This window comes from Oncorhynchus kisutch, linkage group LG27 (genome assembly GCF_002021735.2).
Source record: "Oncorhynchus kisutch isolate 150728-3 linkage group LG27, Okis_V2, whole genome shotgun sequence".
Classification (NCBI taxonomy): domain Eukaryota; kingdom Metazoa; phylum Chordata; class Actinopteri; order Salmoniformes; family Salmonidae; genus Oncorhynchus; species Oncorhynchus kisutch.
Genome location: NC_034200.2, coordinates 31979449 through 32006730, shown reverse-complemented (window position 1 = coordinate 32006730; position 27282 = coordinate 31979449). Strand labels below are relative to the sequence as shown.

General features: G+C 42.4%; 1 protein-coding gene across 5 annotated transcripts; it reads right to left on the bottom strand.

Moving 5' to 3' along the window:
- Positions 1 to 27020, bottom strand: LOC109871450 (lysine-specific demethylase 4A). 5 transcript variants are annotated; one of them, XM_020462346.2, is made up of 22 exons: positions 26887 to 27020; positions 26218 to 26381; positions 25856 to 26031; positions 25373 to 25487; positions 24888 to 25081; positions 24604 to 24653; positions 24406 to 24509; positions 24113 to 24250; positions 21547 to 21749; positions 21260 to 21411; positions 19375 to 20045; positions 18925 to 19150; positions 18579 to 18757; positions 18110 to 18329; positions 17264 to 17340; positions 13610 to 13665; positions 12937 to 13045; positions 9433 to 9621; positions 5855 to 6028; positions 5266 to 5385; positions 2852 to 2944; positions 1 to 1431 (listed from the first exon to the last, which is right to left on the bottom strand). In XM_020462346.2, exons 2-22 carry the CDS (start codon positions 26356 to 26358, stop codon positions 1291 to 1293), a joined length of 3528 nt encoding a protein of 1175 aa, XP_020317935.1. In that variant the 5' UTR covers positions 26359 to 26381; positions 26887 to 27020; the 3' UTR covers positions 1 to 1290. The 5 variants fall into 5 exon arrangements, 4 of the variants coding, with proteins under 4 accessions (XP_020317935.1, XP_020317936.1, XP_020317937.1 ...); XM_020462347.2 differs by having other exon boundaries at positions 18925 to 19036; XM_020462348.2 differs by having other exon boundaries at positions 18925 to 19033.
- Positions 27021 to 27282: the final 262 nt, after the last annotated feature.

The following is a 27282-nucleotide window of genomic DNA, read 5'->3' as shown; positions in this document are numbered from 1 at the left end:
CTTTTTTTCCCCAGTCAGGTCTTTACTGCAACAGTTGATGTTTACAAATGTAATGCACATGACTCCAAACGCTTCAGACAGTAGCCATGGCAACAAAACTTGAGTGAGGTGGTAAGGGTGTGTGAGTCCTCCTGAGATACTTTAAATGAGCTACATATACACAACACTACCCAAATACCAACGATTCATGTCAACAAGGAACGTCGACAAAGCATGAGAAGGATAAACAATCTTCAAATGATTAGAAAATATAATTTTCCCCTGTCCAAAAAAAAACATTTTGGCATCCTTGGTTGTGATAAGACCACACACCAACTAGTCTACACCTAGGCTGTAATTGACCAGGTGCACATTCAGCAGGACACAACGTTTTGGAACTTTCAGATAGTAATAATGTAGTTGGACTTAACAGGGGGGTTAATAAGTGCTTTTTAGCAGAATGAGTAACTTGACTAACCTTGGCATATACATACTACCAATTCAACATGGGATGGCAATAAAAAAAATAACAATTCAAGAAACGAGAACAAATGTGCACCCAAACACCTATCCACATAAATATAAATACATCTTGGGGATTTTTGGAGATTGTAAGCGCAGTGAGCTGTGGTAAAACAGTTGTTCTCAAACTTACACAACTGACAAATGTAAATGCAATAAATCCAAAGCTTTAAAGTTGTAAAGCTAAACTGAACCCAACAAGAAAACACTGGCCTTAAGGCTTGGCCTGCTAACTGAGATATTCCTATTGTCACAGACACAATCAAACCTGCACATTCCTATTGGAGATAATATGAAGTCCATAAAATGCATTGCAAAGCACATAAAGCACTTCAGATTTTTTGTAATCACAGTTAACAGCATGTTATTGAAAATCATATTGAATTATGGCTGGCACTGTGAAATAACATCTTTCGTGTTTTATGTAAAAATGTCAAATGAATGCTTTTGGATGGGTAAAGCTAGAGATTAGAATGCCGACTCAAGCAAGTTGTCAGATGAGAGTATGATTATACTGAAATGCCCAGCATGTTCCTATCGTCATTAACGGACAGTGAAGGAAGAAGAAACAATTCACAGAAATAGGAGAGTTTCATAAAGAACCGAAACTCCCCTAAAATCCCAGCCGTGGTTTTAAAAAAATGCCCCAGGGGCATGGAAGCCTTACACACCCAGAGAGGGAGTTTGTTCCGAATAGTACCCAGGGTTGGAGCCACTTGTCCAGGCTGTGGGTGCCCCAAAGATACCCCCCTCTCTGGGTGTGTGGAGAGTTCATAAAGTAGTGGAGGGTTACTCCATCATAACTCTGTATAGGAGAGGCTCGATGTAGTCCTCTCTGTAACGGGAGTTGATGACTCGCTGTCTCTTGGAGCCCTGCTTAACCTCCTCCTCTGTGAAAATCCCATCGAAACGCATGTCTGACGCCTTGGACTGAAAGAGAGAGCGAGGGAGAGACAGGCCATGAATAAATTAGCATCCAGTTATCTAGGAGTAAAGTGCCATTAACATAGTAAAATCAGCAAAAAAATGTACTTCCCTTTTTCAGGACCCTGTCTTTCAAAGAATTGGCCAGGGCAATAAATTGCAATGTCCGTACTGTGAGACCAAGACAGCGCTACAGGGAGACATGACGGACAGCTGATCGTCCTCACAGTGGCAGACCACGTGTAACAGCACCTGCACAGGATCGGTACATCCGAACATCACACCTGCGGGACAGGTACAGGATGGCAACAACAACTGCCCGAGTTACACCAGGAACGCTCTCCATCAGTGCTCAGACAGTCGGCAATAGGCTGATAGTCTGAGCAGGCCTGTTGTAAGGCAGGTCCTCACCAGACATCACCGGCTACAGTGTCGCCTATGGGCACAAATCCACCGTCACAGGACCAGACAGGACTGGCAAAAAGTGCTTTTCACTGACGAGTCGCGGTTTTGTCTCACTGGGGGTGATGGTCGGATTATCGGTGAAGGAATGAGCATTACACCGAGGCCTGTACTCTGGAGCGGGATCGATTTGGAGGTGGTGGGTCCGTCATGGTCTGGGGCTGTGTGTCACAGCATCATCGAACTGAGCTTGTTGTCATTGCAGGCAATCTCAACGCTGTGCGTTACAGGGAAGACATCCTCCTCCCTCATGTGGTACCCTTCCTGCAGGCTCATCCTGACATGACCCTCCAGCATGACAATGCCACCAGCCATACTGCTCATTCTGTGTGTGATTTCCTGCAAGACAAGAATGTCAGTGTTCTGCCATGGCCAGCGAAGAGCCCGGATCTCAATCCTATTGAGCACGTCTGGGACCTGTTGGATCGGAGGGTGAGGGCTAGGGCCATTCTCTCCTCCCCCCCCCAGAAATGTCCGGGAACTTGCAGGTGCCTTGGTGGAAGAGTGGGGTAACATCTCACAGCAAGAACTGGCAAATCTGGTGCAGTCCATGAGGAGGAGATGCACTGCAGTACTTAATGCAGCTGGTGTCCACACCAGATACTGACTGTTACTTTTGATTTTGACCCCCCTCCCTTTGTTCAGGGACACATTATTCAATTTCTGTTAGTCACATGTCTGTGGAACTTGTTCAGTTTGTCTCAGTTGTTGAATCTTGTTAGATTCATACAAATATTTACACATGCTAAATTTGCTGAAAATAAACAGTTGACAGTGAGAGGACGTTTCTTTTTTTTGCTGAGTTTGTTATGAATTATGAAGAAATACATTTACATAGATTGGCATTAAACATGGACCGAATCCAATATTCATGAAAAAATGTCATAAAAATGCATGATTTCATATCACCTAATCTGATATAAATCAGTTTGGATTAAGGAACATTGGGAGAGACGCGTCTCACCATTCGGGACTTGACTCGTTTGGGCAGCTCCTCATCTAGACTGTAGACATCTTCCCTCTTGGCAGACAACGACGACCCGTCCTCAAACTCCATCTGAGTCAGCACAAAAAAACAATGACAAGTCACGCAAAAACAAGCTTCCATCCAACGTTACTTAAGAAGGTACTTCAGTCACCATATATCAAAAACACCGGTTAACTATCCATTTAACAGCACCCAAATTAGGGCCTGGAATTTGTCCTGGTCACAAGGAACAAAGTGTATGCAGCAGTATGAAGGGTAAAATATGTTAACTACAGTGGCTTGTGAAAGTTCAACCCCCTTGGCATGTTTCCTATTTTGTTGCCTTTACAACCTGGAATTAAAATATATATTTTTGTATCATTTGATTTACACATCATGCCTACCACTTTAAAGATACAATAAAAAATATTTTTCAAGTCAAAAACAGAACTTGAGCGTACATAACTATTCACCCCCCCAAAGTCAATACTTTGTAAATCCATCTTTTGCAGCAATTACAGCTGCAGCAATTACAAGTCTCTTGGTATGTCTCTATAAACTTGGCACATCTAGCCACTGGGATGGCCATTCTTCAAGGCACAATTTCGCCATCTCCTCAAGTTGGATGGGTTACGCTGGTGTACAGCAATCATTAAGTTGAACCACAGATTCTCAATTGGATTGAGGTCTGGGCTTTGACTAGGCCATGCCAAGACATTTAAATGTTTCCCCTTAAAGCACTCGAGTGTTGCTTTAGTAGTATGCTTAGGGTCATTGTCCTGCTGGAAGGTGAACCTCCGTCCCAGTCTCAAAACTCTGGAAGACAAGAGTATTTAGGGCCATCCATCATTCCTTCAATTTTGACCAGTTTCCCCAGTCCCTGCCGATAAAAAACATACCCGGAGCATGATGCTGCCACCATGCTTCACTGTGGGGATGGTGTTCTCTGGGTGATGAGAGGTGTTGGGTTTGCGCCAGACACAGCGTTTTCCTTGATGGCCAAAAAGCTCAATTTTAGTCTCATCTAACCAGAGTACCTTCTTCCATATGTTTGGGGAGTCTCCCACATGCCTTTTGGCGAACACCAAATGTGTTTGCTTATTTATTTCTTTAAGCAATGTCTTTTTTCAAGCCACTGTTCTGTAAAGCCCAGCTCTGTTTGGTTAGCTCCTTGGTCTTCATGGTGCCGCTTGAAGACCACAGGTGTGTATATATTCTGAGATCATGTGACACCTATTATTATTTGACCATGCTTGGCCATGTTCTGTTATAATCTCCACCCGGCACAGCCAGAAAAGGACTGGCCAGAAAAGGACTGGCCACCCCACATAGCCTGGTTCCTCTAGGTTTCGGCCTTTCTAGGGAGTTTTTCCTAGCCACCGTGCTTCTACACCTGCATTGCTTGCTGTTTTGGGGTTTTAGCCTGGGTTTCTGTATAGCACTTTGAGATATCAGCTGATGTACGAAGGGCTATATAAATAAATTTGATTTGAAGTAATCCTCAAAAGGTGCACTATGCAGAAATCACAGCGACATTTCCTGGTTCTTAAAATTCTAATAGTTTGCCCCATTTCAGTTTGACAAAACAAGCAGTCAATGTGTAGAGAATCATTGTACCATCTAAACCACTGAACTATATTTTCCATAACCACTATTTTTTTCTTTTTTTTTCTTTTACTTTCAGCCATTTGAAGCAGGTGTACAAAACCGAAAGTGAAAGACAGAAACGGAACTTCCATAATGGGAAGCATAGAAATAGCTACACATAGAACAGATGATCTAGTGCTTCTTTACTTGCTTTCTATGGGAATAAAATATCTATAAGTTACATTTCTATGTAAATTTGGTCAGGTCACCCCAAAAGTTACATATTGTAGCTTTAAGTTTATTGTGGCGACATCTGTAGGTGTTAAGGTATGTAGCCTAGCGGATAAGAGTGTTGGGCCAGTAACCGAAAGTATGTAGCCTAGCGGCTAAGAGTGTTGGGCCAGTAACCGAAAGGTCGCTTTTTGGAATCTGAGCCAACTAGGTGAAAAAAATGTGCCCTTGAAGAAGTCCCTTAACCCTAATTCCTCTTGTAAGTCGCTCTGGATAAGCTCTTCTGCTAAATTACAAAATGTCTGTTTCCTTTTAGTGTGTATAATGATGATCTATCAATGGATCCACTTAAAGTGAGCATTGGTATGGTTTCTCTCCAATTGGGTGTGCTGGGTTAAGGCAATATGTGATGCTCTAAACAAATTCTCAAACAAGTTCTCCAAACAAATTCTTAGTTCAATGAGTTCTTGGCCTGCCGTTTGGTTGCTACTGGGAGCTATTGTTCTTTATTTCGACATTGTAAATAAGACTTTGTGCTTAACTGACTTGCCTAGTTAAAATAAAGGTTTAAAAAAAAAAAGTGAATGTGGTACCTGGTACATAAGGATGGAGTGCGATGCGACAAACTTGGCCCCGTACAGCAGATTGTCCGTCCAGCGCACCTGCACCACGTCGCCCACTGCTGGAGGGCCCAGCTTGATACAGTCCCGGTTCTGAAACCAAACCGTAGACAAGAGCCATCGTATTAGTTCAGTGAGCCACAGTTAAATACGCCAGGCCCATTAAATCAAGTCAATATAGCCCACAGCACGACTGGATTGATTTGTTTCCACTTTTTAGGATTGGTCAATTTCTATGACCAATACTACCACTGTGTTTGCCATACCACTGAATACCACAGCACTGATAAAAGCAGACAGATCTATTGACACTGCTGCATTAGGGCTCCTCATTGTAATACAACATTTAGAACGGAAATGTTTCCGGCAAAACTTAGTTTCATTTGTTGCCACAGTGATTAGTTTGTTTAGAATATATTTAAATGTCAATACAACTGCATTGTCTATTTGTTACAGCAAACAACATAGATGTGTCTTCTGATGTTTCTCAACACCCTCAGATAGAGCTTCAGAACTTGTGGCTGTCGCATGCATCCAACGACAAAAGGTATAGTCTCCTCACCTCGATGTCCTCGGGGAAGAGGTTGTCACTGTAGGAGCCGTCGTCGAAGACGACCTCGTAGAAGGTGGCGGTGGTCAGCAGCTCCAGCACCTCACACTGGTAGTAGCGCCCATTTTTATGCTTACAGATAACCTGCTGGCCGACCTCAAGCTCTTGCATGGCCGCCATATTACGCTAGGGGGACATGAGGTCAAAGATCAAACACTCCATATAGCACCATGAATAGATGACCATAAAGACCAGACACCGTTAAACAAATATGACATTTGGTAATTGGAAACAAATGAAGGAATGTGGACCTGTAAAAGCTACTCCTTTGTTATCTAATCATTTCTTATTTTAAGAGCCATACATTTAGATAAATAAAATATAATATTTAGTATGTGGACACTTGCTCGTCGAACATCTCACTCCAAAATCATGGGTATTAATATGGATTTGGTCCCCCCCCCTTGTCGCTATAACAGCCTCCACTCTTCTGGGAAGGCTTTGCACTAGATGTTGGAACATTGCTGCAGGGACTTGTTTCCATTCAGCCACAAGAGCATTAGTGAGGTTGGGCACTGATGTTGGGCGATTAGCCCTGGCTCGCAGTCGGCATTCCAATTCATCCCAAAGGTAAATGAAGGGGTTGAGGTCAGGGCTCAGGTCATTCAAGTTCTTCCACACCAATCTTGACAAAACATTTCTGTATTGAAGTCACTTTGTGCACGGGAGATAGTGTCATGCTGAAACAGGAAACAGCCTTCCCCAAACTGTTGCCACAAAGTTGAAAGCACAGAATCATCTAGAATGTCACCATGCTGTAGCATTAAGATTTCCCTTCACTGGAAGTAAGGAGCCTAGCCCGAACCATGAAACACAGCCACAGACCATCATTTACAGGTAGCGTTCTTCTGGCATCCGCAAAACCCAGATTCGTCTGTTGAACTGCCGTGATTCATCACTCCAGAGAACTTGTTTCCCCTGAGTCCAATGGCAGCGAGCTTTACACCACTCCAGCCGACGCTTGGCATTGCGCATGGAGATCTTAGACTTGTGTGCAGCTGCTCGACCACGGAAACCCATTTCATGAAGCTCCCGACGAACAGTTCTTGTGCCGACATTGCTTCCAGAGGCAGGTTGGAGCTCGGTAGTGAGTGTTGCAACCAAGGACAGACGATTTGTTCACGCTTCAGCACTCGGCGGTCCCGCTCTGTGAGCTTGTGTTGCCTACCACTTCGCAGCTTAGATGTTGTTGCTCCTAGACATTTCCACTTCACAATAACAGCACTTATAGTGGAACGGGGCAGCTCTAGCAGGGCAGACATTTGATGAACTGACTTGTTGCAAAGGTGGCATCCTATGACGGTGCCACGTTGAAAGTCACTCAACTCTTCAGTAAGGCCATTCAACTCCCAATGTTTGTCTATGGAGATTGCATGGCTGTGTGCTCGATTTTACACCCGTCAGCAAATCCCTTGGATATTGTAGGTTACTGTGTGTTACTGTGTGTTAATAAAGCTGGAAAAAAAGTCTGATTTGATGCGTTTTCATTTCAGGCTGTAAGGCAACAAAAGGTGAACCATTTTAAAAGGGTTGGTGCCTTTCTATCCCCACTGTGTGCTTTTGAACTCAGCTAAAGTATTAAGAACCAGACAATGCATGAGCCCTCGGTTAACTCAGTTTAGAAATCAAATCTTGCTTGGCTGCCTTATTACGCTGGGAGATTAAAGAGTTAGTCTACAATTATTATACCACTCAATAAAGCACCATTAACAGATGACCATAAAGATAACACACAGCATATACTTCCAATTGATGTATTACATTTGGTAAGAGAAAATAAATGCAAACAAAGAGGATTCAGAAAAGCTATTTCAGTAGTGGCGAATTGTTCTGGTCACGTGAGACATTAACAGCTTATTTTAAAGTTCATTCAGCAGAGGTATTTAAATCTAGACAAACCATACACCAGAGAAGATTCATTTGCATTTAGCTGAACATTAGTTCGGTCTCCGCATGTCTTCGGTTCAACTAGAACATAACTTCCCCTCCCCAACTAGCTAATTTAAGCACTGAGCTTCGACAAAAGCCAGAGAGAGCCTGCAGCACGTTAGAGGACATATTGTGCAGCCTGCGGCACTGACTGACTACATCAGAGACAACCTGTAGAGCTGAAGCGTTGATCTTCCCTCTGTTCCAACCGTTGACAATTACAGGAGTATTAGCATAAAAGAAACAATCTGTCTGGAACATGCAACCATTTATAGATACAGCTTTTTATATAGTACTCATACACACATTGTGATGTCTGTATAATGTTTGGGAATCAGAATGTGTTGTCTGTATAATGTTTGGGAATCAGAATGTGTTGTCTGTATAATGTTTGGGAATCAGAATGTGTTGTCTGTATAATGTTTGGGAATCAGAATGTGTTGTCTGTATAATGTTTGGGAATCAGAATGTGTTGTCTGTATACTATGTTATGTGGAGGATTGACATTTGGAACCTTCGTATTGCCCCCGAGGAGAAAAATCCAGTTGAATACAGTGTGGAGCAGAAGGGCCATAGATCATAGGGTGTCAAACTCATTCCACGAAGAGCCACGTATCTGCGGGTTTTTGGTTTTTCCATTTCAATTAAGACCAAGACAACCAGGTAATTAATCAAGTGCAAGGGTGGAGCGAAAACTCGCAGACAATCGGCTCTCTGTGGAATGAGTTGGACACGTGCTGTAGATGATTCAACCAATGGCCTACACCAGTGTCTCCAGCTCCAGTCCCTCAACAGCACACATTGCGTGGTAGCCCCAGACACTCACCTGATTCAACTCATTTAGGGCCTGATGATTAGTTGACAAGTTGAATAATAATATATGCCTTTTAGCAGAGTTTTACAAAAAGGGACTTAAAGTCATGTGCCAGATGCCCACACGCTGCCAAAAAATGTCTGCTGTTAGGGGTACTCGAGGACTGGAGTTGGGAAACACTGGCCTAGGCTACATAGCTGTATACAAAGACAAGAAATCTAAATCCGAGCCAAGGATGCTTGACAGGCTAACCCACAACAGTAACTCTACACCAGGGGAGAGTATGTCATTGATTGAATCTGCAACATGTTCTGACTTGCTGACACAATGCTCACAACAGGAATCAGGACAAAGAGTAAATGTGATCTTTCATCATGTCGCATGACAAATGATCTGTACGTGCTTGGGCTTGCCAGTTCTCACTCTAAGGGAGGCGATGTTCCTATGGCCACATGGTCTCTGGTTTCTTCTGCTGCTCTACATTTGATTAGGGAAGCATGATTTGACCTGTTTCACCTAGTCTGGCGTCAAACTGGATTCCAACCTGACAACTAAGATACATGTCATGTCTGCTACACAAATAATATCTATTAACCAATTGATGGTGGCGGCAATAACAAAAGCCAAGAAATTAAATATGCCTAGGTAAACCTATGAGCAGGATTTATTTCAATTAAAATAGTTGCTTTTTGGGACAAAAAGAGTCAGAAGACACTTCTGACCATTTACAAACGTGATGCAATGCTTCCCTGAACCAAAGGTTTACCCCCACCCCAGTAGAAGCTACCTCTGGTAGGACGGGTGACTTGTGCCTGTAGCAGGTGACGTGGACGATGAAGGGCCAGTCATCAGGCTGCATGAGCTGGCCAGCCGCCTGGGCGCAGGTGGGGTGGAAGGCAGTGGTGCAGCGGCCATGGGAACACTGAACACAGCAGCCAACATCCCTCTTCACCCGGCGCTTACAGTAGAAACACTTCTGCAGGGGGGGTGGAGGGGGGGTGGGGAGAAGTACAGTGGGAGTTGAAAAGGTTGTAGGGAAGAGGCAGTGACAAGAAAGAGGGGGAGATGAGAATAGGGAGGGAGGGAGGGAGGGCGAGGAAGTAGAGGAGGATCACCAGTGGGAGGAGGAGGAGGAGAGGGCCAGATGGAAGGCGGGATAAAGGGAAAGAAACAGGGGGGGGGGGGGGGCATATAGGATATTACGTTTCCTTTCTCACCGTTTCAAGCTCCCAGATGACACATTGTCTGTTGTTCCCAGTTTAGAATATGACTCCAATAAATACATACAGTCCACTTCCTCACTGTAGACCAAACTGGACAAACAAAGCAATCACACTGAAGTGGTCAGAGTAAGAAGTGACAGCCATGAAAACAGACTGACCCACCAACATGAAGCCTTGGAGAAGCTCCATATGAGGCACTGTTCATGGTTGCCGAGGGGAAGCCTTAGCTGGAGGAATCTCCATATGAGGCACTGTTCATGGTTGCTAAGGGGAAGCCTTAGCTGGAGGAAGCTCCATATGAGGCACTGTTCATGGTTTCTGAGGGGAAGCCTTAGCTGGAGGAAGCTCCATATGAGGCACTGTTCATGGTTGCTGAGGGGAAGCCTTAGCTCGAGGAAGCTCCTTTTGATAAGCCTATTTGGCTCATTTCATATGAGCAGGGAGTGACGGACTCCGTTGAAGGCCCATATGACAAATTATTATGTTCATTTCGTGAACTGAATGGGAGTGAAGGACCCTTGGTGAAGCTCCATATGACACACTTTTGTTTGTTTCATATTCAGGGATGGCAGGTAGCATAGTGGTTACAGCGTTGGGCCAGTAACCGAAAGGTTGCTGGTTCGAATCCCCGAGCCGACAAGGTAAAAATCTGTCATTCTGCCCCTGAACAAGGTAGTTAACCCACTGTAGGCCGTTATTGTAAATAAGAATTTGTTCTTAACTGACTTGCCTCGTTAAATAAAGGTTACAGGATAGTGAAATTGCATGAGCAGCCTATGTGTGGCTTTGTTCACATCAGGGGAACTGAGCAGAAGTCAACGACCTCGGTGGAATGCCACATGATTAGACACAGTATTGATGTCAGACTGAAAGACCAAGGACACGGACCTTGTTGATTCCCTCTGGTGTTTACAGAACACGGGTGGCTGTGGGATCAGGATATTAGGGCCGGCTTAGAGGTAGCAGTAGAGAATGTATGAGAAGACATGAATGGCTGCAGTATAGCCATTAACATTGATGATGATTAGGAGCATGAATGTATGTAGTGCTGTTCAAAATTTTGGGGTCACTTAGAAAAGCTTTTTTTTTTTTGTCCATTAAAGTAACATCAAATTGATCAGAAATACAGTGTAGACATTGATAATGTTGGTAATTACTATTTTAGCTGGAAACGGCTGATTTTTAATTGAACAAGAATAGACTGATGAGTTTCAGAAGAAAGTTCTTTGTTTCTGGCCATTTTGACCCTGTAATCAAACCCACAAACGCTGATGCTCCAGATACTCAACTAGTCTAAAGAAGGCCAGTTTTGTTTCTTCTTTAAAATCAGCACAACAGTTTTCAGCTGTGCTAACATATTTGCAAAATGATTTTCTAATGATCAATTAGCCTTTTAAAATGATAAACTTGGATTAGCTAACACACCATGCCATTGGAACACAGGAGTGATGGTTGCTGATAATGGGCCTCTGTGCGCCTCTGTAGATATTCATCATTGTGCCATTGGAACACAGGAGTGATGGTTGCTGATAATGGGCCTCTGTAGATATTCATCATTGTGCCATTGGAACACAGGAGTGATGGTTGCTGATAATGGGCCTCTGTAGATATTCATCATTGTGCCATTGGAACACAGGAGTGATGGTTGCTGATAATGGGCCTCTGTAGATATTCATCATTGTGCCATTGGAACACAGGAGTGATGGTTGCTGATAATGGGCCTCTGTAGATATTCATCATTGTGCCATTGGAACACAGGAGTGATGGTTGCTGATAATGGGCCTCTGTAGATATTCCTTTTTTTTTTTTTTGTATCTGCAGTTTCCAGCTACAAGAGTCATTTACAACATGAACAATGTCTACACTGTATTTCTGAACAATTTGATGTTATTCTAATGGAGAAAAAAAAAAGAAGTGTTTTTCTTTCAAAAACAAGGAAATTTCTAAGTGACCCCAAACTTTTGCACAGGTGTGTACTTGTCTATTAATGTTCTGTATTATGTCATGTTTCATGTGGACCCAAGGAAGAGTAGCTGTTGCTTTAGCAGTAGCTAATGGGGGTCCTAATAAAATAAAAAATTATCAAATGGCACCAGCATAGGCAAATATTTATATGGAAAATGTAACTATACCCATCATATGGAAAACAGTTAGTCCTAAACTCAAATGAGAAAAGTCTATAGGGAACTTGAATTCTGTATTGCTCAGCAGTTGAGAAAACCACTGTTAAACGACAACCATGGAAATTAAATGACAGGAAGTCGATACACAGAAGCAGACCCTAAAATAACTTTTCTCCTCACCAGCCACTGTGGAAGGTAGATTTAAAAAAAATCTCCCATGACTCAGTGTTTACCAACAAAAATATAGTTTTTTAGCTCAATTTAAACCAACATAACACACAAAAACAGATGAGCATGCTTTGTAATGTTTCTAAAACAAATGTATTACTAGTAAGTAGTAATGTAGTTTATTGTTTAATAAAACATTTTATGACCTGTCTTTTAACCAAAATATCATAGATGAGACAAATGTTCACCTGCCCCTTTAAGGGCCAGATGTTACTGTGATAAGGTGAGTCCAGTCATGTCAGTGCCTGTGAGATTGAATCTGACTAGTAGAAGCGTTGTCTTCCCTAGCAAATGAAACTCAAACATAGAAAAACAACCTAGCTTGTGAACAAAACAAATGTAAATAGCCAAGAAACACAAGAATAAATTCTCACTTTTGTTATACCCCCAGCCAGGCAGTGTTGCAGCGCGAGGTGGAATAGGCTATATAGGATTCATAGTTCTTTGACTTTGTGCAATAACATTTACCAGCTATGAAACAAAACAGCAGAAATACTTTGAACCCCTCCCCCCAGCTAATACAGCATTTATTTTACTATAAATGTGATCATCCTGGACTATTTTCATTCACAAATGCGAGTGAAATGCTCGCACTGTGGAGCCCAGACCACACGGTTGAAATAGACATCTTAACCACCAATGCAAAATCTGAACACATTTTAGGCACAGAAGTAGTGTTGTGGCCCTGACTGTGACCATTGAGGAACAGTAGCTCACCAGCTGGAACCTGGCCAGAGGGATGTAACTGAGGTCCACGGGACTGCGGTCGGCGACGTTCAGGAAGCGCGCCTCCAGGACCACGAGCGAACACAGCACGTGCACCCACCTGTGTGTCACAGCAAATAGATCGGCACAATAAACAGACTATAGGTGTGTGACACATCAGGGGAAAGTTTCCACTGAGCCTTCATTCCCAATTCAAGGAAATTACAACATGTTATTTATAACTAACATGGACAAAAACTATATATATTTTTTAAGGGTGGGCATTAAACATTTATTTTGTTAATATACAAAAATGTTAGGATCACATGTAGCCTAGACAAAAACAGGTTTCCATTATATATCGCTATGCTATAGACAACATCATCCTTCAACTTATAATATAATCTTACTGTAGACTAGCACAGGCTCCTCACTGTCACAAGCCATTACAGAGACTTGACAGAGAAGGCTAGCTTGGACTACAGGCATTCCCTGCCTTTTTCATTGACTGAAGTGTCCTAGATTCAGCAGGGAGGGTAAAGTGTGACCACTGGCTACAGACTGAGGATCCTAATAAAATACCAGACTAGAGTGGTTGTAGCATCGGTGTAACAAAATGTATTTAGCCTAGAGCTTGAGGCCTCCATTAAATTGGTAGCTCCTCAAATTGCTGTACTATACTCACTTGTCGTTGTTGGCTCTCTGTAGAGCTCCCCCTCGCAGTGAACACAGGCAGCAGTCCTGAGGGAGCAAAAGACGCACACAGATTACCTCTGACCTAGTGTTTAACATCACATTTTGGATACACTTAATGTTATAGTCCATTATGTGGTACATGCAGTTGAAGTCGGAAGTTTACAGACACCTTAACCAAATACATTTACTCAGTTTTTCACAATTCCTGACATTTAATCCTAGTAAAAATTCCTGTCTTTGGTCAGTTAGGATCACCACTTTATTTTAAGAATCTGAAATGTCAGAATAATAGTAGAGAGAATAATTTATTTAAGCTTTTATTTCTTTCATCACATTCCCAGTGGGTCAGAAGTTTACATACACCCAATTAGTATTTGGTAGCATTGCCTTTAAATTGTTTAACTTGGGTCAAACGTTTCAGGTAGCCTTCCACAAGCTTCCCACAATAAGTTGGGTGAATTTTGGCCCATTCCTCCTGACAGAGCTGGTGTCAGGTTTGTAGGCATCCTTGCTCACACACACTTTTTCAGTTCTACTCACACATTTTTTATGGGATTGAGGTCAGGGCTTTGTGATGGCCACTCCAATACCTTGACTTGTCCATTTGGAAGACCCATTTGCGACCAAGCTTTAACTTTCTGACTGATGTTTTGAGATGTTGCTTCAATATATCCACAGAATTTCCCTTCCTCATGATATTATCTGTTTTGTGAAGTGCACCAGTCCCTCCTGCAGCAAAGCATCCACACAACATGATGCTGCCACCCCAGTGCTTCACAGGTGGGATGGTTTTGATTTTCCTATGATGTTAAGCAAAGAGGCACTGAGTTTGGAAGTAGGCCTTGAATTACAGCCACACCTCCAATTGACTCAAATGATGTCAACTAGCCTATCAGAAGCTTCTAAAGCCATGACATCCTTTTCTGGAATTTTCCAAGCTGTTTTAAAGGCACATTCAACTTAGTGTATGTAAACTTCTGACCCACTAGAATTGTGATACAGTGAATTATAAGTGAAATAATCTGTCTGTAAACAATTGTTGGAAAATGTACTTGTGTCATGCACAAAGTAGATGTCCTAACCGACTTGACAAAACTATAGTTTGTGGTTGAAAATGTTGTTTTAATGACTCCAACCTAAGTGTATGTAAACTTCCGACTTCAACTGTATACAGTAAACAACATAGTAAAATGGTAATTATAGTATTTTATGTTATTGGTAATCATTAAAACATACCCAGTTCTTGCCACTTGGTGCCAGTGAATTAATAAATTATGTAGTTCCATCCTTGAGCTGTTCTGGTTTATTAATGTTCTGTATTATGTCATGTTTCATGTTTTGTGTGGACCCCAGGAAGAGTAGCTGCTGCTTTCGCAACAGCTAATGGAGATCCTAATAAAATACCAAATACTAACTGACTTTAATAAATAGAACATTCAGGTAATGAATTTATGTGAAACTTTCCTCCACGTTGTCTGTGGCAATGCCCTTCACAAAGAAAGCTGGCCAGAGTACTGCGACTGCCTGGCAGTGGGTTTTCCAGAATCTTGTGGACGTAGGACGTTAAGCTAACTCTGGTCAATCAGTAACTTTACAGTTAGTGGCGGGGGTAAGCCAGAAATGTGCATGTCCACAAGTAAGAGCTATGGCAATTTATTATACCTTTATTTCAACAAGGAACACAGGTACAATGATTAACGGCAATACTTTGCCGTTGTGCATGGTTTATAATTAACTTAGTTGGACTGCACATAATCACTGATCTACAAATCACCTTGCATCCCAAATAATTACTGAAGTGATAAAGATCAGTGATTCTGATCAAACACATTGGGTACCACAGAGAGTTAAAAGCAGGAATGTTCATGACCGTTCCCTTAGACAACACTGTCATCTAGTGGATAAATTTGGTTATATCAAGTTGCGAGGCCATCAAAAAGAGACATATTTCACAGCTTGACAGGTAGCAGTATTCGGAGGGGAGAAATTAATTTCACTAAAATAGTCCATTAATAATCAAGAATCACACGTCCAAAATCTGATTCATGACTTGGCGTGTGAGACTCGGTACAGGATAGGACTTGAACTATCCTCTGTTGTGGTGCTCAGCAGAGGAATTATGTAACGGTTTGTTACTCTGTATTTTTGGCTTCTGTCCAAGTCATCCCAGAGGGAAAACAGAGTCATTGAGAAATAACTGGAGAAGGTGCTAGCTACAGTCATTCTAACCCTTTTCATTTTCAGACAATATTGGTTCTAATCTTACAGAAGTGTATTGTTTGTTGAACATGAATCCTCCACTTTCTTCAAGGCTTAATTCTAGGATTAACATCCACATATGTATACGTATGGCTCTGCTATTATCTACAGTGCCTTCAGAATGTATTCACACCCTTTTAACTTTCCTCATTGTGTTGGGTTATAAACTGGGATTAAAATGGATTTGATTGCCATTTTTTGTCAACGATTGACGAAATATTCTAATGTCGAAGTGGAAGATTTCTTTTTTATATTTGTAAAAAAATAAAAATAATGAGAATTAAAAACACTATCTCTTGATTAGATAAATATTCATCCCCGAGTCAATACATGTTAGAATCACCTTTGGCAGTGATTACAGTTGTTTGTCCTTCTGCGTCTCTAAGAGCTTTCCCCACCTGGATTGTGCAACATTTGCCCATTATTCTTTACAAAATTCTCAAGCTCTGTCAAATTGGTTGCTGACCATTACCAGACAACCAGTTTCAGGTTTTCAAGCAGATTTAAGTCAAAAGTAACTCAACCACTCAGGAAAATCACTGTGTTCTTGGTAAGCAACTCCAGTGTAGATATGGCCTTGTGTTTAGGTTATTGTTCTGCTAAAAGGTAAAATCATCTCCCAGTGTCTGGTGCAAAGCAGACTGAAGCAGATTTTCCTCTAGGATTTTGCCTGTGCTTAGCTCCATTTCTATTATTTTTTATCCTGAAAAACTCCCCAGTCCTTAATGATTACAAGCATACCCATAACATGATGCAGCCACCAGTATGCTTGAAAAAAATAGAGAGTGGTACTCAGTAATGTGTTATATTGGATTTGCTCCAAATTGAACACTTTGTATTCGGAGCAAAAAGTGAATTGCTTTGCCATTTTCCCCCCCAGTATTACTTCAGTGCCTTGTTGCAAACAGGATGCATGTTTTGGAATAAAAATACAAAAAACGGCAACTGCGTTAGGAAGGACGCCTGTATCTTCGTAGATACTGGGTGTATTGATACACCAGCCAAAGTGTAATAACTTCACCATGCTCAAAGGGATATTCAATGGCTGCTTTTTATATATATTTTTTACACATCTACCAATAGGTGCCCTTCTTTCCAAGGCATTGGAAAACCTCCCTAGTCTTTGTCGTTGAATCTATGTTGGAAATTCACTGCTCGACTGCGGGACCTTACAGATAATTATATGTGTAGGGTACAGAGATGAGGTAGTCGTTCAAAAAGCATGTTAAACACTATTGCACACAGTGAGTTAATGCAACTTTTGTGAATTGTTAAGCACATTTTTACTCCTGAGCTTAGTTAGGGTTGCCATAACTAAGATCATGTAGTGTTGATTTGCTTGTGTAGTGATATGGTTTCAGTTGTACTTCATTGCAGTACTGACCTCAGTCAAAGCGTTGGCTTCACAGCGAGCACACAACCAATCGTCTGACACTTGGTCAACAGACACTCCATAGCAACCTGAGGGACACACAGATAACATTAGAAGACATTTTCTATTGACAGAGGTGACAAAGGCACTTAGCATTTATGTGCCATGCAAATCAATTGATTAAAGTGCACGTCATTGCAAATCATTGTTAATAAATGAGAATGGACATTCTGGATTGATTACTGAACTCTGACATGAACTGGTATTCCTTGAGAGCATATCATTGATTACATTAAACATATGGAACACATTAAACACAGGGGTGTCAAACTCATTGTCCCCCCGCGGGCCACATTCAGTCTTCACCGCACTTAAAATAGATTACATTTCCTCGCCGTCATAATTTGCAAAGAATAGTCCCCTATCAAAGGCTTTGGAATTTCCAATGCTCCCAGACTGTCTAGCTTTAGTTTTTATGACTGTTAGCAAGAGGGACAGAGTCAAGAGACTAAATGTAATAATAATAATAATAAATATTATTTGGGGGGTGCTTGTATTTGTTCTGTTACACAGGTCCATTATTTCTACACTAGTTTCAATTTGTTGTTAGTCATTTCAATGACGACTGAGAATATAATTCTAAAATAAATGAAATGCTCTAAACATTGGTGTTAGACTGTTGATGTGAATTAAATGGAATTCAGCAAGAGCATATTAGTGATTATCAATGGAAAAGTGCTGTCTAACAACGGGTGTGAATGAACTAATATTCATTGAAATGTGGAGTACTACAGTCAATTGAAACACATGGAACAGTCTTCAGACTTGGGGATTGTGAATGAGACTGTAGCTACTGACTGGCGTGGACGCGGACGCAGCACTGGGAACAGCTGACCAGCAGGCTGGTGCCGTCCTCCTCCAGGTGAGGGGTGTAGAGTTGGCCCTCGCCGCTGCTGCTGCTGCTGTTGGTCTTGTCACTGGTGGTGCTGAAACACATCTCCGGGATCAGGGGCTTGGACCTCTGTCTGTCCCCGCGCCGGCCTTTTACAGTGTAGCTGGGATTGCTGCTCGACTGCGACTGGAGAGAGATGTGTATTATTAAAGGTCTAATTGTCATTTCTACGACTACTATTGTGCATAGCTGGCTTGGTGGCTGAATTGCTTTTCTGTTGCCTAAATGTCTTTATAAGGTACATAAAAACTAATTGATAATTCAAACTTGAATTATTATTATTTTTTCTAAAATAAAACTCATTAACAGCTGGATTGAGGGCCCATTAACAACAGCTACAGTATAAGGCAAAGACCAAGGACCTCTCCACTCTACCTGGTCGTATGTGTGGAAGAGCAGGCAGATGGAGCAGTAGGGGGCCTGCAGGCCCATGCGTTGGTTGTACGATCTCTCCGCCTGGGGGTTGTAAGGTCGGCTCTGCCACAGCTGGGCCAGGGGCTTGGCCCACTCCTCCCTCTCCTCTGGTTCATCCTTCATATCAACATACAGCTCATCTACAAGATAGAGGTGGGAAAGAGTAACGGAGGAGGTTAAGAGAGAGGAGAAAGAGAGACTAGGGCCCTGTTCTATCACTGTGAATATGTACTTGTGTTGAAAAGGTTGCTTGTTATAGAAGTCTATGATGGGATACTGTTCTAACGCACCAGAAGCAGGTGCTCACCGTCATCACTGTGGCTTTCACTGGAGCTGAGGAGTGGGTGCTGTTTGGGCAGCTGGCGGAGGAGAGGATATTGTTTGCTCTTCACGCTCTTCACGCTCTTGCAGTCCATCTGCTTATTTGGACTTATGTTAGTCAGTTTACTTGGATGTAAAATCATCGGCTTACTTAAGTTTAAGTTTGTCTGCTTGATTAACGTTAACTCCGCCTGCACTGGGGAAAGACATTGCTGGGGAAAGAGACAGGAAGAAGATGAGTGACCATCAACTGGCTCATATGTGTGGTTTCCACATCTAATGCCATTTTCTATTGTATGGCAAGTGTGAAAACATCAATGTGACATTTTAATCTTTAAAATATTTGCCTCTAATATCAGTCTCTACTATCATCACATACCCATAACCAAAAATAAATTACTTCTAAAGATAGAATCATGAAAGAGGGTAAACTAACCTTCCACCTGTCCCTCTTGACCTCTGCCCTCTTGGTTGGCCTGGTATGTGCGTGGGTTTGGACAGGCTCCGGGAGGCTAGGGGCCTTAGCTTCGGACTTCTCCTCCAGAGCCTGGGCCTCACCTGGCTGCTGCCACTTTGTGAGGCCTTGGGTCTGGGCCTTTGTTTCAACCTGTTCTCCCTTCCTGGGACTCTGCGCTTCGGCCTGGATATGCTCATCTTTGGTGAATGGGACCTGGGACTCCTGCTGCCCGGCTTTGAATTGGGACTGGAGCTGGGCCTTGAGTTGAAGGTGGGGTTGGAGGTGCCGTGGCAGGTGCTCCCTGGCATAACTGTGCACGTGGAGCTGGGTGTGGTGAATCGGCTGCTGGTTCTCACGGGCATAGCTGTGGACCTGCATGGTCTCCTTCGGGCTCTGGGTCTTGTGGAAGAGGAGGCTGGCCAACCCCAGCTTTCGGACAGGCTGAGCGGAAGGACCGGTCCTGGCCGGGGGAGCCACTACTGGGAGGTGGCCGTTTCTGTGCGACTGGGGTTGAGCCAAAATGGTCGCTGCGTGATTGCTGGTGGAGGGGATGGTGACTTTTTGTGGAGCCGGGCTTGTGCTGCTGTTGCCCTTCGTAGGGTCCGTCTTTAAATTAGGCAGTTCCCTCGAGGTGAGCTTCACTGGTGTGTCTGAAATACAAACATTTGTGTCAGGAGAAGCAACAGGGATAGCATTTCCAAATATCCACTGAGTCCCATAGTGGATGAGTGACGCAGATCGATTATCATGACGACTTCCGCTGCTCTGTCACTACAAACTTCAGTCTGAGACTGCCATCGTTGAAGTCGTTTGTGGTGACGAGGGATATTGTACAAAAAGTCATCAGCGATTGGCTCGTCTCTAACCAATCAGAGTATCAAAGCCAATTACAAATTTTCAAACCACCACTTTAAAAAAAGATATATATATATATTTTACCTTTATTTAACTAGGCAAGTCAGTTAAGAACAAATTCTTATTTTCAATGACGGCCTAGGAACAGTGGCTTAACTGCCTTGTTCAGAGGCAGAACGACAGATATATACCTTGTCAGCTCGGGGATTAGATCGTGCAACCTTTCGGTTACTAGTCCAACGCTCTAACCACTAGGCTTTAACCACGTGTGTTCTGGCCCAACCAATCGGTTTATGGACTAATCAGACAGCCTATGGGAGGGGGGGTGGAATGGCTGGAATTGAATAAATGGAACGGTATCAAAAATATGCAAACCACATGGTCAACTCCGTTCCATGTTTTTCCATTCCAGCCATTTCAATGAGATGGTCCTCCTATAGCTCCTCCCACCAGCCTCCACTGAAACTAACATCCGGGGACATGACGTAGTGTTTGCTTGGAGCAAGGAGTCTGGGCAGCCAGGCAGAAGATCGATACCCATTTACTACAATACTACACAAGTTGTTTGTAGTTTACTGAATTGTTAGCAGCTAGTAACATAAGCATTTCACTGCAACCACTTCAACACCTACTTACCTGTGTACGCAACCAATAAACTGATTTGACAAGTGGCCTGTATTCAAACCATTTGGTGGCTGTGGCGGGACACTGGAGCTTATTAAAGCTGGAATCCAAAATGGCAGTTTGCGATATTACAACAAAGAAATAACTTCAAAACAAAGAACACTTTCTCCCCCGCAGACATCATTACACGTGTGACAGACGCTCCTCTCTTCCCTTTCATAAACAAAACAAAAACAATAAATGTTTCCCTAATGCAGATTCCAGGTTTAAATCCAGTCACAAGTATCAGTCTGATATTTTGTGTTACCCCCTAATTTTACAAATGTATCATGCATCCTCTGTGCTGATTTTGCGTGTCATTTTCTAGGTTTTAAAGTGAGGGTACCTGTATCTGTGCAGTCCTCTGCTCCCGTGCCCAGAGCGGTGAGGCCTAGTCTGGCCTTCTTGTCATACTCCTCTTCTTCATCTTTAGGGACCACCTTGTCAGGTACATCCAGACACACCCAGTGCCTCTTGGTCCCTATCCTCGGTGTTGGGCTGGTGAGCCATAAAACATTCAAGTTGAATCATTTTTATGTCAAGCATTTTTAAATTTTTTTTATGTTCCATCCATATACTGTTAAATCTGCTCTATAGCACCCTCTACCAACATAAAAATGAACCTCTTCTGACCTCTTTCTCTCCACCTCTGGTTCCTGGGAAATGCAGTCTTTCCCCTGCTCCTCCCCCAGGAACTCCTTGGCCTCTGGAGTGGGCCTTGAGTGGTCGATGGGGCCCGTGTCCCGTCCCGCGAGCCACTGCTCGTAGCGGTCTGGCTGGTACTTCTTCACGAACAGATCCATGGAGATCTTCACCATGTCCTTCCTGCACGTACACTGGAGGCAAGAGGTAGGGAGAATAAGTTCTGTACTAAGGGATGTACTAATGCTCCCAGAGGTAAATAAACCAAGGTCAGTCTAATAGAGAGTCATACGAGATTGTTATTAATACTAAGTATAGTCTTTTCCCACTTGCCCTCTTTCTACAGACTAACCGACACCCCATTAACTGGTCAACAATGGTTATATTTTTCGCCAAACAGTAAAATTACGTTATTACACATGCATACAAGGAAGACATTTTTCAATAAGATCTTAAAATGGACACATGCAACAATAGCAAGCCCATAATGTTACAGTCAAAGGGCTAATAGCCTTTATATTGAACATGCAACTGCTGTAATGAAGCAGCTAATAAAACATTTGCTAAAATGAAATCTTCGGGAAAACACCTAATGGGGTCTGTTCCATATGCGACTGAGATGAAAATCTCTGTTAGAAAGCGGGGGAATCTAACAGCAACAACTAGAATGGGTTACCAATATGACTATGGCTTCTGAACAACAAAAGAATATAGATATGAAAACCAATAGAACAGGAAAGAAACATTGGTTATTGGCATGAGGAAGTCTGTATCAAATAATTGCCTCTACGTTTCGATGGTTGGATTTGGCTAGGCTACTTTGGAGCAAGGTAAGACATTTGAGATTCTTCAAATAGCCACCCTTTGCCTTGACAGCTTTGCACACTCTCAACCAGCTTCATGAGGTAGTCACCTGGAATGCATTTCAATTAACAGGTGTTCATTAACAGGTGTTACATTTGTGGAATTTCTTTCCTTCTTAATGTTTTTGAGCCAATCAGTTGTGTTGTGACAAGGTAGGGGTATATACAGAAGATAGCCCTATTTGGTAAAAGACCAAGTCCATATTATGGCAAGAACAGCTCAAATAAGCAAAGAGAAACAACAGTCCATCATTACTTTGAGACATGAAGGTCAGTCAATATGGAACATTAAGAACTTTGAAAGTTTCTTCAGGTGCAGTCACAAAAACCATCAAGTGCTATGATGAAACTGGCTCTCATGAGGACCACCACAGGAAATGAAGACCCAGAGTTACTCTGCTACAGAGGATAAGTTCATTAGAGTTAGCCAGCCTCAGAAATTGCAGCCCAAATAAATGCTTCAAAGTTCAAGTAAGAGACACATCTCAACATCAACTGATCAGAGGAGACTGTGTGAATCAGGCCTTCTTGGTCGAATTCCTCCAAAGAAACCAGGAAACCAATGGCTAAAGGAAACCAATGGCTAAAGGAAACCAATGGCTAAAGGAAACCAATGGACATTAGACCGGCAGAAATTTCTCCTTTGGTCTGGAGTCCAAAATTTAGATTTTTGGTTCCAACCGCCGTGTCTATGTGAGATGGACTTTCCCAAAACCTGTGTAAGGACTGAATTATTTTATAATTCAAAGTTTGCTATTCTGTTGAATTAGTTTTGAATTAGTGTGGGTGAACAGATGATCTCTGCATGTGTATTTCCCACCGTAAAGCATGGAGGAGGAGGTGTTATGTTGTGGTGGTGCTTAGCTGGTGACACTGTCTGATTTATTTACAAGTCAAGGCACACTTAACCAGCATGGCTACCACAGTATTCTGCAGCGATACGCCCTGCCATCTGGTTTGCGCTTAGTGGGATTATCATTTGTTTTTCAACAGGAGAATGACCCAACACACCTCCAGGCTGTGTAAGGGCCATTTTACCAAGAAGGAGAGTGATGAGTGCTGCATCAGATGCACTGGCCTCCACAATCACCGGACCTAAACCAAATTGAGATGGTTTGGGACGAGTTGGAACGCAGAGAGAAGTAAAAGCAGCCAACAAGTGCTTAGCATTGCATTCATCAAGGCAAAGGGTGGTTATTTGAAGAATCAAATATAAATATATTTGGATTTGTTTAACACTTTTTTGGTTACTACATGATTCCATATGTGTTATTTCATAGTTTTGATGTCTTCACTATTATTCTACAATGTAGAAAATAGTAAAAATAATTGTGTTCATCAAAACACTTTTTAACATGTGATTGCATTTAAAAATGGATATTTGTTGCGGAATGACTGGCCTTATAAAAGCCTGTTTCACTCCAGTAGCAGCTTTTCAGGAGCTGCTCTCATTCTGTCTGACAGGTGACAGGATATTCCTATTCTCAAACTAGGCTCTGTATGCTGTGCGATAAGATACCTGGCGACTAATGAAAAATACACACTCCACAATTTAATTCAACAAAATTATGCAAATTAACCTATAGATCAATAAATATATTTGACTGTCATGCTTTCGGCGGCTAACCGATTAACATCCCTAATGTACATGGTTTAAACGAGGAGCACTTAAAGAAAATGTAACTCTTCCTTACCAGCATGGCTTGCTTTCCATACTCAATCCACCTTTCGGTGGCAAAGTTGGTGGACTCGGCACAGTTGAAGCCATGGTTGAATCCGGCGTGGTAGCTATAGGGAAATGTTACCATGAACTCACCGGGCTCCTGAGTGATCTGAAACACGGACAGGACAAAACTATCACATACTGTACAAGGCTTTATATAAGTGATCAACATAAGTTGATAAAAATCCCACATGGTCTTAGGTTAGTATACAATAAATGCAGCTAAAAAAAAGTAGAAAATCATTACTATTCATGAGGGCTTACCTTCTCAAATGGAATGCCATATTTCCTTAATATGGAGGGCGAGATGAGGGTCATCTTGTGCCTCAGGAAGGCTTTGCAATTTTGGTGGCTACCAGGAAAAAACCCTGAAAGGAAACAGTGTGTCGGATTAAAACTAGTTAAAAAGCAGTTGTTTTCTAATTAGGTAAAACGTGTCACACACATTATCATCCCTCTCACCTTGAGCCAAACGCTCCATTTTTTTCCCCTGCTCTGGAGGAACACAGTACCTGTGGGGGTATCAGAACATGAATCAGTTATCTTCTGTTATAACACTGACGTTCAAATTGTTGCCATTTCTATCACTTGGCGAGTGTTGTTTTCAATCGTGACAACGAGTCCTCAAACTACACTTACATAACCATCATCAGCATGTTGATGCTTAAAAACGTGGCTCTTATACACACACACACAACTACCAATACATCTACTACCGGTATGTGAGTAATAGTGTAGCTACTTACCAGGACTTGGACGCTCCAAAGTGGAGGTAGTTGATACTGTAGAGATCCATGTCTTCAGTGTGCCAGGCAAAGGTGGTCTTCCACATGCCAAAGTACAGGTAGGGCGTGTTCACCCCCTCGATGGTGATGCTATTCGCATGCTCCACCGTGTCCAGGATGGTGTTCAGTTTTCCGATGTTCCAATCAGTCACATCCTGGAGAGAATGACAGAAAAATGTAACTATTGTTGCTGGATATCATTATCTTCTTCAGCGCTGTAGTGGAACAAAACCACTCTGCAGCCTTCTAGATTGGTTGTGAATTTAAAATTGTGGGTGTAACACATGATTGAGAGAAACACGTACAAGTAGTTTACAAAACCTTTGTCTACACAACCACAAAATACATCACTCACCAGGCAGCATTCTTATAACCAGGAACAATAACAACATGTTAACACCATAGAATAGTAAAACCACCCCTGGGGGGGATTCGTAATGACTCACAGGGTCGTAAAGTGTTCCGTTCACATCTGCACCGTAGATCGGCGAGTTAAAGGCCACGCTCTTCCAGTACTTCCTCTCCAGCTCCTCAATGTCGGCGTAGCGAGGACTGCAGAACCTATGATGGGGGGGGGGGGGGGGGGGGGTCAATCAGTACAGCTGATTAGAAACTATACATTTTTTCAAATAAGTGCCTGTGAGCCAGAGCCTTTCAAAATCCCAAGAGATCTTGAGAAACACATGAATTACTAACAACGTGAATCATACAAACCCTCTGTTATAAATAACGTTATTAACTTTGTTCGCTGTATCATTTCCTTAGACAAAAAGCATGTACACAGAGTGACTTTCCCCAAGCACAGACCATATCAACAAATTCTTCATACAAGAGGAAACAAACAGTATAGCTCATTCATAGATAGACTGTGTGTAATATGTTATGAAACTTTGTTATAGCTGTTCCAGTTCTGGTGCAGTCAGACTCACTTGTCACTGTTGGCCGTCTTACGAAACTCTCGGACGGTCATGGGCTTCTTCTGGATGTTGGACTGGGTAAACAGGCCTGACTGGCCCGTCACTACCTGCTGGATGGGAGCTGGGATCACCAGGCCATCTATATCGTCATAGGACTTCCTGGGCCTCCAATCCTTTGGTGGCACGACCTGTAAAAACAGTCCGTTTTAGTATCGGTTACAGTAAAGTATTTCACTCGCAAAAACTTGGGCCATTTATATTTTTAAAAGATATTCACAATGTGTGTATTTCTGTGCATAGCTGCTTTGCCTAACTGGAGGCCTGGTAATACAAATCAGAAAAAAATCTTCACAAGGCTTTGTGTCAGTGCTCACTTTAGCCAAGCCGGCTTGATGTGCTCCCTGGTACTCCATGTAGGCAATGTAGCGGCTGAAGTTCTGGAACTCCTCAGCAGTGGGGTGAAAGGTCATGATCCCCTTGGAGCCAGGAGTCTGGGACCCCGAATCAGACGACATACTAAATAGCAAGCCCTGCAGATCTGAATTAAAACAGGTTTCAAAATCATAATAATTGTGACATTTTAACAACAGACAGTGATGTGTTAGGAAGCGAATACAACGGACATCTGTGCAAAGGGGGGGGGGGGGGGGGGGGGTTGTTCCGTCATGTTGGTTCATGACTGGACAGCGTGACAGGTTTGTTGGAACACACCCAGTGACACCACCGTTAGACTACTGCGTATTTACAAACTGTTGGTCGATTGTAAATAAGATAAGAGTAGCTTTGTAAACATGAGGATGAAGCAGTTCGGTCGAAGATGACTTTTTGCTGTGAACGTGAATGTATGATAAAAAAATAACTAGCTAGATATTTAGTTTAATGAATGTCTGCATGATTCATGGATAGTTAGCTAGTTACATGACAGCTAACTTAGCTAGCAAGCCATCTTATTATTGCTACTAGCTAGCCATCGTCAACGACGTATTCGTGATAAACAATCTAAAAATGGTGTCAAATTACATCTTTAAAACAAGATACCTTACCAACACTGATAAATCTTGCGCAATTGGTGACTTGATATCGATAGCACTTAATTCCGATTTTACCCCGAAGAGGATTTGTTCTCCATTACTAATAGTACACAAGCGCACGCACAGGATCAGACGTAGCCAATCAATGAACGATTTTGACGACGGGCACTTTCTTCTTTGGAATCATGGCGTTCGCACCTTTGTTTTGTGCATGCCGCCACCTACTGTGCGGGAGTGTGTAGTCGAGCACGTGATATTTTGTATTTTGAAAATGAAAAGGGGGGAAAGGGAAAAAATGGCCCCACCTCCAACCCTACACCTATATACCACTATTTAATTAAAAAAATAATACAAATGTATGTAAAAATATATATATATAATTATAATTAATGTTTTATACACTCAGTG